Raw genomic sequence first — 12,707 nt, forward strand, 5'->3', positions numbered from 1 at the left:
CCCCCCCTTAAACCAGTTTATATTTCACCTCTTTTCTATTTTTACTTAGTTCTGTTGAAGAGTCATACGGACTTGAAACATTAACTGTGTTCCTCTCCGCAGACCTGCTGAGTTTTTCCAGGTATTTTTATTATAGAGTTATTCTTAGCCACTATAATTTTAACATACCACACAGCATGTGTAAGAATTTGGTATTGCATCATTGACTTGAATCACACCTTTAACTCCAGGTCTCTGTTGCTAGGAGATGCCAGCCATTTCCATCCCTAAGCATCTCACCTAATCAGCTTTAGTAACATGCCATGGACAACATTCCTGAAGTCGGTGCAAGTATGACACAAGTAAATAATCCTGTGCACCAGTGCTCTGAATAAGGCCTCCACAAATTACCTGGAAGAAGTAAGTTCAAAAGCAACCTGCTATCTACCTGAAGGCTCTGTTTAGCACATATGAATGTTCGCTTAAATAGGCTATCACTTTTCCTATGTGCCACTAATATTTAGTTTCTTTGCTGGGAGGACTAGCTATTCAAAGAAAGGTAGGTGTGAATTTCTTCCTTTGCTCCATTCGGGTTTAAAATTATGAGAAAATGGTTTGATTGGTCTCTTTACCTCGAGAGCTTTTTTTGTACAGTTCTTTTGGAAAAAGTGTCTTTTTTCAATTATGTTCCTTTCAGAGCATTTTACAAAGTTATAAGTTGGTTGCTGTTGGGTTTAATTTAAGTGCTACAACCACTGAGATGTTCTTAATAATGACATCAATACCAACTTGATGACTATTTGGAAAACTGAGAAGGCCAGTCACTCCAGGTCACTCTTGTGTGCTTCCTAGTGGCCGGTTGTTTAATGGTCTAGGTGGAGATCTCCATCCTGTTCTCTCAGCAGGAGAAGTTGTGTGGCATAAGAATATTTCCAGGAGGGGACAGAGGAAGAAAAGGAAATGGCTTCAAGAAGTGAGGCCAGAACTGGGGTCTAGTGAGCACCCTCATTCACTCCTGGCACCTGTGTTCAATTCTAGCCCACTGCAAAGAGATGAAAGCGGGGTAGCATTAGGACCGTGTAACCTGTACAATTGCAAAGCGTCCTTAGACAGTGGGTGCTCCCTGAGCAGAACCAGTGCTTGTAACCATCCATTGCTGGTAGTATTGGGCAGTCCGGGCAGGATGAGTACTCAGCAGAACTTGTCTATTTCTGCTTGACTGCTCTGTATGGATCTTCCCCATCATCTACAAAGTCAGGGGCAGCATTTATGCTGTACAACCCCTGTGATTACATACTCAGAAACCCCAAACCAAGCTTTTGCTCAGGATCACGCAAGGCAATTAATGCCCTAGAATCAAAGGCCCCTCTGTCTGCTGGCCATAAGCATTCTGTGTAAAATGAGGACAGGCAGTCTCGATCAAGTTCCTAACAACAAGGAGCCCATAGCACAAAAGTGGCACTGTCAGGCAAACTCAAAGAGATCTGTAAGAGGTTCGGTGGGAAAAGTAGAAAAGGTCACATTGTAGGAGTAGGAAATAATATTCTGAGATTTTGGGATTGGAACACAGACCATCTAGTCCACCCTGCGCATGATCTGGGAGTGCATGAGTGTCCAAAATGAAAAGGTTTTTCGAGTTCTCTGCATGGAAATCCTCAGCTTGGGTCCGACAAAGCAAAGGGTTTGGGGTTTGGTTGCAACATCGCTCCTCAGCCCATCGTAAGATCAAACAGAATGGAACCTTATACTTTATCATATTATACCTTTTGCACTTTAATAGTTAATATTTATTGTTAGATGCCATGTTAGCGTAACAGAATAGACATTGCTCTTTAAGGTGCACTTTAAGGTGCTAATGTTGGATGTCTATCAGCTGATCCCCTTATCCATTTGGAAACAAGGGCTGAAATTTATTTTGGGCCATAGCACAAGACAAGCCATAGTGAATCAGCATCCTCTTTTATATTCCATCATGAGAAAGAGAGCCAGGTGGGGGTTGAAATGTCCGGCTGATATGCTACCATCCAATTTATGTTATACAAGACATATTTAACTTCCACATTCTTCAGAGCACAAAATGCAAAATCTGCAACAGTGCAGGTGCAACCGAATTACCCAGTTCCATGTAGTTAGTACACAGGGATTGTTGTGGAAAGAAGAATTACAGCAGTTACATAAACATTGTCAGCCTGACTCATTGTGGTAGCACTCACCACTGATTCAAGACGTTGTGAGTTCAAGCCCCACTTCAGAACTTGAATGCTTAATGAAGGCAATGCAATACTGAGGGAGAGCTGCAAGTTTTGGAGGTAGTATCTTTCCAATCAGCTGTTAAACTGAGATATTTGCTTGCTTGAGTGTCTGCGGGAAACCCCATCCAATATTGCTGTCTCAGCCAACACCACAAAATGGATTAAATGTTTAATTAACTCATTGGCTGGTTATAAGAGCTTGTGGTGCTCACTCTTACTGCTGCATTTGCCTGCAAAACAATAACACTGGCCATACATCAAAACTAAATCGTTGGTTGCAAAAAAATTTAGGATACTGTGAGGATGTGAAAGAATGCGAACTTGTTTGAATTTAGTGTGGTAAATATCATCAAAATGCAGACCACCCCTGTCTGGACTCACTAATACGCATTGTCCTTCAGCTAGGGTTCAATGTAAATTTTTCATTTAAAACAAAGATTTACATGGAAAGAGTTGCGTATGTAGGAGCTCTGTACATTGGCTGATTGACTTGTTGGTAAGAGTTCAATAGAGATGAAGTCCGTTGGTCAGACGGGTGAAGAACAAACCAGCCACCAGCTACAGCAGAGTGTATGGACAGCTGATTTCACATTCAGCCCTTCACCAGCTACGATCAAGAAGATAGGGAAATGACCTCTACCCATTTGTACAGCTGGGAAGACAGCGGTGCCCAAGCAAGAGGCCCTAGGACTGATAGAAATTTATCTCGGGCCACATATGAATAAATGGGGAGAGCTGCTGAGTGCTGGTAGCACTCACAGGAGGGGCTTGGAGCGGACTGTGGGGAAAGGTAATTGTGACACCTATGGAATCAGGGACGTACATTTGCTCCCCTGTCTCCACAGGAAGGTGTTTCTTTTTATATAACTATCATTCTTACCATTGGTTGGTGGCCATGGGGCTGCTGGTGAATCTTATAGTTGGCTGTGTGTGGAAGGGGTAGGTCTGGTGTCAGCTCTGCTCATTGGTTACTCATTCCTCAAAGGGGCCTGTTAACAGGCACTGAGCTCTTGAAGGGATGCCTAGAATATGGACCTCACGAATTTGGCAGTGGGATCAAATCCTTGCAGACTGGCCACAGGCTGTCCAACTGCTGGACTGACATATTTTGCGTCTGTTTTAAGCCTGAAAAATGGGTACAACGCCTACAAATTCCACCCTTTAGCTGTGAGAACATTAGAATACAGGGAGCAGGTAGAAATTATTTTAAGTGAAGTAAAATGACCCACTGACGTAGGGAAATGTAGCTTATTTGCTGATCTGAAGTATTATGTGAAAATTTCTGTTGATTGAATTAGATGTGTTTCATCCTAACTGCTGTTCTGTGTGATCATTCACTGTGAAATAAAACAGCTTAATGATTTGCATTTGTCTTACCAGGTGTGCTCTCAGTCCACATTCAAATGGTTTAAAGAAGAACATACGAAGGAAAGCATAAAAGTCTTGTTACCTATTTTCTATATCAAAGGGGACTCATTGTTACACCCTTGGGTTATACTGTTTTAGATGTTGGACAATATCCTTAAATGTAAGATGGGACCTGATTTTAATGGGATTTGAAAATTTTGAATTTTTTTTTTCCTTTTAAGGTAGGCAAACCAGGAGTTTCCAGTTGGTCTCCAGGTTCCCGGAGGAGGTTGGGGGTTGTTTAGCTACATGGGGGTGGGGTTCCAGTGGCCAGCCGCAGGTGCCACGCTCTTGACAGGCCTAGAGGGCCTAGTCTTTATTTAATTCTTTCATGGGATGTGGGTGTCGCTGGCTAGGCCAGCATTTTATTGCTCACCCCTAATTGCCCTTGAGAAGATGATGGTGAGCTGCCATCTTGAACTGCTGCAGTCCATGTGGTGTAGGGACACCCACAGTGCTGTTAGGGAGGGAGTTCCAGGATTTTGACCCAGCGACAGTGAAGGAACGGCGATATATTTCCGAGTCAGGATGATGTGTGACTCAGAGGGGAAGCTGCAGGTGGTGATGTTCCCATGCATCTGCTGCCCTTGTCCTTCTAGGTGGTAGAGGTCTTGGGTTTGGAAGGTGCTGTCGAAGGAGCCTTGGTGAGTTCCTGCAGTGCCTCTTGTAGACAGTACACACTGTTGCCACTGTGTGTTGGTGGTGGAGGGAGTGGATTTTGAAGGTGGTGGGGTGGCATGCCAATTAAGCGGGCTGCTTTGTCCTGGATGGTGGCGAGCTTCTTGAGTGTTGTTGGAGCTGCACTCATCGAGGCAAGTGGAGAGTATTCCATCACACTCCTGACTTGTACCTTGTAGATGGTGGACAGGCTTTGAGGAGTCAGAAGGTGAGTTCCTCTCCGCAGAATTCCCAGCCTCTGACCTGCTCTTGTAGCCATGGTATTTATATGGCTGGTCCAGTTCAGTTACTGGTTAATGGCAACCCCCAGGATGTTGATACTGAGGATTCAGCGATGGTAATGCCATTGAACGTCAAGGGGAGATGGCTGGATTCTCTCCTGTTGGAGATTGTCATTGCCTGGCACTTGTATTGCCCGAATGTTACTTGCCACTTATCACCCCAACCCTGAATGTTGCCCAGGTCTTGCAGCATATGGGCATGGACTGCCTTTGGGTGCAGAAGCCACAGGCCACCTTGTAGCGGGACATCCACCCCCCTTCATCTCCCCCCCACCCCCCCTGACAGCACACAGAGTGGTGGCCTGGCTGTAAAAGCCTTTTTTAAAATTTTAAATTAAATTTAGATTTTTAAATTTAAGGTGTCGGAGAGAGTGTGCCTCCATTTTTAAGTGTCCTCTTCAGAAGCCAGCAGGGAAAATCCAGCCCCTGGTCACACCTCTTACACAAGTAAGGCAAGACCACCAATTTCTTGTCCATTCTCTGGTGCAGAAGAAAATAGACTTTATTACATAAAAGTCACACCTTGGGCGTGTGAAGACACTCCTGGAAAACCTGTTCAAAAACCAGAATGTCTGGTTCAAAACCAGATAAGTGATAACACTAATAAAGATATACAAATATCTGATTACCAAGATATGCAGCACCTTTACAATGAAACTATTTACACTGTTTACTTTCCTCCAAAGTAATTGCCTATAAAGTTCAATATATCAAGTCTGACGTGGGCCACCTCAGACTAAACAGATGAAGTCAATGAAACTGAACAACAATGTCTGCACACTAAAAGAGTGCACTTTGTACTACTGTAGACTATGCAGCATCACTGCACGGGACATAATCAGTTAATATGCCATTTTTCATGTGCTTGAGAGTAAGGGGTATTGAAGCATGGCAGTGCTTACTGTCCTCTCCTGTTTACACAATCATCCATTAGGTGTAATAGGTTAGATGTTTTTATATAACTTATTGTCCAGATGGAACACCACATGTGTAAAACATAGTTAGCTAACAGAATGTAACTTACCAGGGTAATATTGGAGCATGCAAGCTTTAATACTGCGGTGTGCAGGTATCACCAGGTATCAGTCAATACTTTAATCAGCAACCATTAGAAAAAAGACACACATTACAGCAGAACATCCTGATATTCCTAAAATGTCTGAACCATCAGAATACAAAAACTGAAATTACAAACAATTGAGAATTTTTTTATTTCTGTGGAGCAAACATTAATTTATAGGGCATGTCCCTTGTGCTGAGGCTGACTGAGTTATAGATGGTTTCTCAGGTATTCCACTAGCAACTGATGAGCTGCCTCACAGCAATCACTGTGTATGATAGTCTGGCTGGAATTAAGCTGTTTCGCAGTTTACCTGAGTTTCTGCTCCATTTCTACAGGGGATTAATTTTTTGTCTGAGCGGGCAGGGTGTTGATTCAAGTCAGCACATCTATTGCCATGTTCTCTAAGCCATCAGCAGTGTCATTACATGCTGAGAGGTTGTTCTTAAAGTTACCTTTGTGCTGCTTCTTCTGTTGATCAGTAAACTATTGGTTCTCATCCATAAGACCATAAGACATAGGAGCAGAAATTAGGCCATTCGGCCCATCGAGTCTGCTCCACCATTCAATCATGGCTGATAAGTTTTTCAACCCTATTCTCCTGCCTTCTCCCCGTAACCTTTGATCCCCTTACCAATCAAGAACCTATCTATTTCGGTCTTAAATACACTCAATGACCTGGCCTCCACAGCCTTCTGTGGCAATGAATTCCATAGATTCACCACTCTCTGGCTAAAGAAGTTTCTCCTCATCTCTGTTCTAAAAGGTCTTCCCTTTACTCTGAGGCTGAGCCCTCGGGTCCTAGTCTCTCCTACTAATGGAAACATCTTCCCCACGTCCACTCTATCCAGGCCTTTCAGTATTCTGTAAGTTTCAATCAGATCCCCCCTCATCCTTCTAAACTCCATCGAGTATAGACCCAGAGTCCTCAAACGTTCCTCATATGTTAAGCCTTTCATTCCTGGGATCGTTCTCGTGCACCTCCTCTGGACTCTCTCCAGGGCCAGAACATCCTTCCTGAGATACGGGGCCCAAAATTGCTCACAATATTCTAAATGTGGTCTGACCAGAGCCTTATAAAGCCTCAGCAGCACATCCCTGCTTTTATATTATAGTCCTCTCGAAATAAATGCCAACATTGCATTTGCCTTCCTAATTACCGACTCAACCTGCAAGTTAACCTTAAGAGAATCCTGGACTAGGACTCCCAAGTCCCTTTGCACTCCAGATTTCTGAATTCTCTCCCCATTTAGAAAATAGTCTATGCCTCTATTCTTCCTACCAAAGTGCATGACCTCACACTTCCCCACGTTATATTCCATCTGCCACTTCTTTGCCCATTCTCCTAACCTGTCCAAATCCTTCTGCAGCCTCCCCACCTCCTCAATACTACCTGTCCCTCCACCTATCTTTGTGTCATCTGCAAACTTAGCCAGGATGCCCTCAGTTCCTTCATCTAGATCATTAATGTATAAAGTGAAAAGTTGTTGTCCCAACACTGACCCCTGCGGAACTCCACTAGTCACCGGCCGCCATCCTGAGAAGGACCCCCTTATCCCCACTCTCTGCCTCCTGCCAGACAGCCAATCTTCTATCCATGCTAGTACCTTGCCTCTAACACCATGGGCTCTTATCTTACTGAGCAGCCTCCTGTGCGGCACCTTGTCAAAGGCCTTCTGGAAGTCCAAGTCGATAACATCCATTGGCTCTCCTTTGTCTAACCTACTCGTTACCTCCTCAAAGAATTCTAACAGATTTGTCAGGCATGACCTCCCCTTGATGAAACCATGTTGACTTTGCCCTATTTTATCATGCACTTCCAAGTATTCTGAAATCTCATCCTTAATAATGGACTCTAAAATCTTACCAACGACTGAGGTCAGGCTAATTGGCCTGTAATTTCCCGTCTTTTGCCTCACTCCCTTCTTAAACAGGGGGGTTACATTAGCAATTTTCCAGTCCTCTGGGACCCTCCCTGACTCCAGTGATTCCTGAAAGATCACCACTAACACCTCCACTATCTCTTCAGCTATCTCCTTCAGAACTCTGGGGTGTAATCCATCTGGTCCAGGTGATTTATCCACCTTCAGACCTTTCAGTTTTCCTAGCACCTTCTCCTTGGTAATGGCCACCATACTCACCTCTGCCCCCCACCGACTCTTTTGAACTTTGGGGATGTTACTCGTGTCTTCCACCATGAAGACTGACGCAAAGTACCTATTCAGTTCCTCTGCCATTTCTTTGTTCCCCACTACTACTTCTCCAGGGTCATTTTCCAGCGGCCCAATGTCCACTTTTGCCTCTCTCTTACCCTTTATACATCTAAAAAAACTCTTGCAATCTTCTTTTATATTACTGGCTAGTTTACCCTCATATTTAATCTTCTCCCTCCTTATTTCTTTTTTAGTTGTCCTCTGTTGGTCTTTGTAGGCTTCCCAATCCCCTGGTTTCCCACTGCTCTTTGCCACATTGTAAGCTTTCTCCTTAGCTTTTATGCTGTCCCTGACTTCCCTTGTCAGCCATGGTTGCCTCGTCCTCCCTTTAGTATGCTTCTTCTTCCTAGGGATGAATTTTTGCTGTGTCTCCCAAATTACTCCCAGAAACTCCTGCCATTGCTGTTCCATTGTCTTTCCTGCTAGGCTCATCTCCCAGTCAATTCTGGCCAGCTCCTCCCTCATGCCTCTGTAGTTGCCTTTATTCAACTGTAATACCGTTACATCTGATTCCAGCTTTTTCCTCTCAAATTGCAGGGTAAAATGTATCATATTATGGTCACTTCCTCCTAAGGGTTCCTTCACCTTAAGCTCCCTTATCAAATCTGCCTCATTACACATCACTAAATCTAGAATTGCCTGTTCCCTAGTGGGCTCCACCACAAGCTGCTCCAAAAAGCCATCTCGTAGACATTCTACAAATTCCTTTTCTTGGGATCCACTACCAACCTGATTTTCCCAGTCTACCTGCATATTGAAATCCCCCATGATCACTGTCACCTTGCCTTTCTTACATGCCTTTTCTATCTCCTGGTGTATCTTGTGCCCCACATCCTGACTACTGTTCGGAGGCCTGTACATAACTCCCATTATGGTTTTTTTACCTTTGCGGTTTCTCAACTCTACCCATACAGATTCTACATCATCTGACCCTAAGTCATTTCTTGCTATTGATTTAATTTCATTTCTTACTAACAAAGCAACCCCACCCCCTCCAACCTGCCAGTCAGCAGTCTTTGACATGGTTGACAACACCATTCTCCCCCACCCCCTCTGCTCTATTGTCTAGTTGGATGGGACTGCCTTCACCTGTTTCCATTCTATTAAGTCATTCCCATAGAATCACCTGCAATGGCTTATCTCCTTGCTCCTGCTCTGTTTTCTCTGGAGTCCCACAAGGATCTAACCTTGAGTCCCTCCATTTTCTCACATGCTGCCTCTTGGTGACATCATCAGAAAGAGTCAGGTTCCACAGGTACACTGGTGATACCCAGCTCTACCTCACCACCACCTCTCTCAACCCTTCCACTACTTCTGATTTAACAGGATGCTTGTCCGACATCCAGCACTGGATGAGCAGAAGTATCCTCCAAGTAAGTATTGGGAAGTCTGAAGCAATTGTCCCTGACACAATATCCATTCCCTAGTTAAAACACCATCCTTCTCCATGGTCACTTTCTGGGGCTGCACCAGGCTGTTTGCAGCCTTGGTGTTCTATTTGACCCTGAGATGAGCTTTTGACCACATATCTGGTCCACCACCAAGACCGCCTCTGGAACATAGCCTGTTTCCATCCCTGCCTCAGCTTATCTGTTGCAGAAACCCTCATCCATGCTTTTGTTATCACTAGATTTCACTATTCCAATGGCTCCTTGACAGCCTTCCATCTTGCACCCTAACGGTCACTACCACCTTCTCAAGGGCAATTAGGAATGGACAATAAAGGCTGGCTTAGCCAGCGAACCCACATCCCATGAATGAATAAAAAAAACTCACACCAAGTCTCATTCTCCCATCACCCCTGTGCTCCCTGGCCTATATTGGCTTCCAGTTTGACAATGCCTCAATTTTAAAGTTCTCGTCCTTGTTTTCAAATCCCTCCACAGCCTTTTCCTTTCCTATCTCCTCCAGCCCTACAACCCTCCGAGATCTTTGCATCCCTCCAGTTCTGGCCTCTTGTGCATCCAATTTTAATCATGCCAACATTGGTCATCATGTATTTATTGCCTGAGCCTTAAGCTCCAGAATTCCCTTCCTAAATATATCTGCCTCTCTCTCCTCCTTTAAAGCATGCCTTAAAACTTACCTCTGCAACTAACTTATTTTAATATCTCTTTATGTGGCTCAATGTCAAATTTTGTTTGAAAATCACCCCTGTAATGTGCCTTAGGATTGTTTTCTATGGTAAAGGCATTATAAATGCAAAGGAATAGTAAAGCACTCTTTCACTGGGCTTTTCCTTTTTTGCAAGTGCTAAACTTACCAAACAAACAGAATGTGCACATTTTCATAAAAGTCCCAGAAGAAATGCCAATTTCTGAGTGGCTATCACATGCATCCAATCTCATGCACTGCTATCAGAGCTAATAATGTCTCGATCTTTATGTAAAGTGAAAAATCCAGCTATATTTTGGTTCTAAAACTTTACATTGCATTCAGCAGCTATTTCCCCACATTTTGAATTGCCTTTGAGTGTTCAGTCCACTCATTGCCTAATGTATGCTCCACATACCTAGAATCAGGCAGCAGACAAGGAGGCCATTCGGTTCATCTTGCCTCTACAGGCCCTTTGAAAAGGAGCTTTCCAATTAGTTCCATTCTCCTGATCTTTCTCCATACGCTTTTCCCCCCCCCAAGTATATATCCGATTACCTTTTGCAAGTTAAAAGCAAAATACTGCAGGTGCTGGAAATCTAGAACAAAAACAAAAATACCTGGAAAAACTCAGCAGGTCTGACAGCATCTGCGGAGAGGGATACAGTTAATGTTTTGAGTCCGAATGACTCTTCATCAGAACTAAGGAAAAATAGAAAAGGGGTGAAATATAAGCTGGTTTAAGGTGGGGGTGGGGGGGGTGGGACAGGTAGAGCTGGATAGAGGGCCAGTGATAGGTGGAGATTGCCAAAAGATGTCATAGACAAAAGGACAAAGAGGTGTTGACCGTGGTGATATGAGCTAAGAAATGTGCTAATGGGGACATTATGGGTAGAAAGCAGGACGAGCAAGGGACAGCTAGCCTATTTCAATCCCCCCACCCCACCCCCACTAGGGCTATCTGTCCCTTGCTCGTCCTGCTTTCTACCCTTAATGTCCCCATTAGCACATTTCTTAGCTAATATCACCACCGTCAACACCTCTTTGTCCTTTTGTCTACGACATCTTTTGGCAATCTCCACCTATCACTGGCTCTTTATCCAGCTCTCCTTGTCCCACCCCCCACTTAAACCAGCTTATATTTCACCTCTTTTCTATTTTTCCTTAGTTCTGATGAAGAGTCATACGGACTCGAAACGTTAACTGTGTTCCTCTCCGCAGATGCTGTCAGACCTTTTGCTAGTTATCTGTCTTATAATGAATTACATTATTTAAACTCCAAAGAAGAAAGTACACATTTTGTAGCTGCGAATTATATTAAAAACGTGAAGGGGTGGAGAGACCACAAATTCTCATTATGAAATGGCCTTCATTTTTCAAATAATGAAAATCGAAGTTTAGGCTAGTTCCCAGACTTGCACAGCATCCCCCACCCCCCCCCGAATGTGAAAATAGCTTTGTGCAATAGTTCAGCCCCCATCCCCCCCCAAAAAAAAGGCACAAGAAAGAGTTTCCCTGTTGTGTACAACAGGGAAACTCTTGTGTCAATTCTTTTGGGGGTGATCCATTGCACAAGCTACTCACATGGCTGGGGGAGGGGGGGAAAGCGGCGGTGAGAAGTAACTCAAACTTCGATTTTCAACACTTGAAAATGTAATAAAAGCCTTTTGAACTCTAGCTACAGTCAAAATAGCTGGAGATAAAAGATCATTTCACAATCACTGGGCTCTACAGCAGACCTGGCCATTGTAGATTATGCAAACGGGTGCTCCAAAACTTGGGAGAATCTTTTTGTTTTTGAGAAGCACTCCCAAAATAATGTTTAAAAAGTCAGAGAGAACGGCCGATAGCACAGTGCGTTGATGGGGTTTTGAGTTCATTTGTGTTTTAAGTGCCCTTCGGTGGGTGAAATTAAATATTTTACTGTTGAGGGTTGAGAACTTAAAAAGGTTTGGCGAGCTGGCGTTTCGAAAATAAGCAAGATTGAGGAGCGTGTCTGTGTTTTGGGCGCGTCTCGCCAGCCGTATAGCAGCCAGTCGCCTCCCACCAAGCCGAATGGAAAGGGTCGGAGGTTGCTGGAGGTTATTGAGCTGAGTGAGAAAAAAAATTACACCACGTGTGTTAGCAGCAGCAGCAGCAGCAGAAGAGCCGGCTTTGTGCGTCCTTCCTTCCGTCCGTCTGTCCGTCCGTCCCGCTGCTTTTAGCTTCTGTCAGGATCGGGATTTGCCTGCTCTCCAGTTTGGCAAAGGGGAGGAAGCTGAGCAGAAGCAGGAACGATGGTGAGCAAAACGGACGAGACCTCGCCGGTGGCTGGCGACACCAGGGAAGGGAAAGAGTTAGAAAATGACATTGGAAGGGAGACGTATGACTGTGGTGAGTAAAGGTCAAAATAACCCTGGGGGGGGAGAGGAGGAGGGAGAGGAGGAGGAGGGGGGGGGGGGGGGGGGAGAGAGGAGGAGGAGGGGGGGGTGGGAGTGAGTTGGGGAAAAAAATAACTGAATTGGGGGGTGGGGGGGGTGAGGGGAGAGACATTAAATCAAACCCCAACACAGATGGAGATTCCCAATTCATGCTTGCATAACATTTTATTTTTTTAAGTGAATAACACTGAGGAGCAGGTTGATATTTGAGGGGGTGGGGGGCTGGTTGTCAGCACAGTCATTAGCTGGAATGCTGTCACTGGAGGGTTTACTCCTTTCTCCCAACTTAGACTGGTTTGTAGGGGCAGTAGTCAGCTTCTCCC

At 44.5% G+C, this 12,707-nt stretch overlaps 1 protein-coding gene across 3 annotated transcripts in view; it reads left to right on the top strand.

Annotated features, from left to right (window-relative positions):
* Window positions 1–380: 380 nt before the first annotated feature.
* Window positions 381–12,707, top strand: part of cluha (CLUH binding protein of NUMT mRNA a) — a 110,209-nt gene continuing 97,882 nt past the window's right edge. For 2 of the 3 annotated variants that reach the window (XM_078548090.1, XM_078548091.1), the window contains exon 1: window positions 12,200–12,337. In XM_078548090.1, coding sequence (XP_078404216.1) covers window positions 12,241–12,337 — 97 coding nt within the window. In that variant the 5' untranslated portion in view covers window positions 12,200–12,240. Of the gene's footprint in view, window positions 400–12,199; window positions 12,338–12,707 lie in introns of those variants that run through there. The other variant, XM_078548092.1, reaches the window with a different exon arrangement.

Source organism: Cetorhinus maximus, chromosome 9 (genome assembly GCF_964194155.1).
Source record: "Cetorhinus maximus chromosome 9, sCetMax3.hap1.1, whole genome shotgun sequence".
Lineage (NCBI taxonomy): Eukaryota > Metazoa > Chordata > Chondrichthyes > Lamniformes > Cetorhinidae > Cetorhinus > Cetorhinus maximus.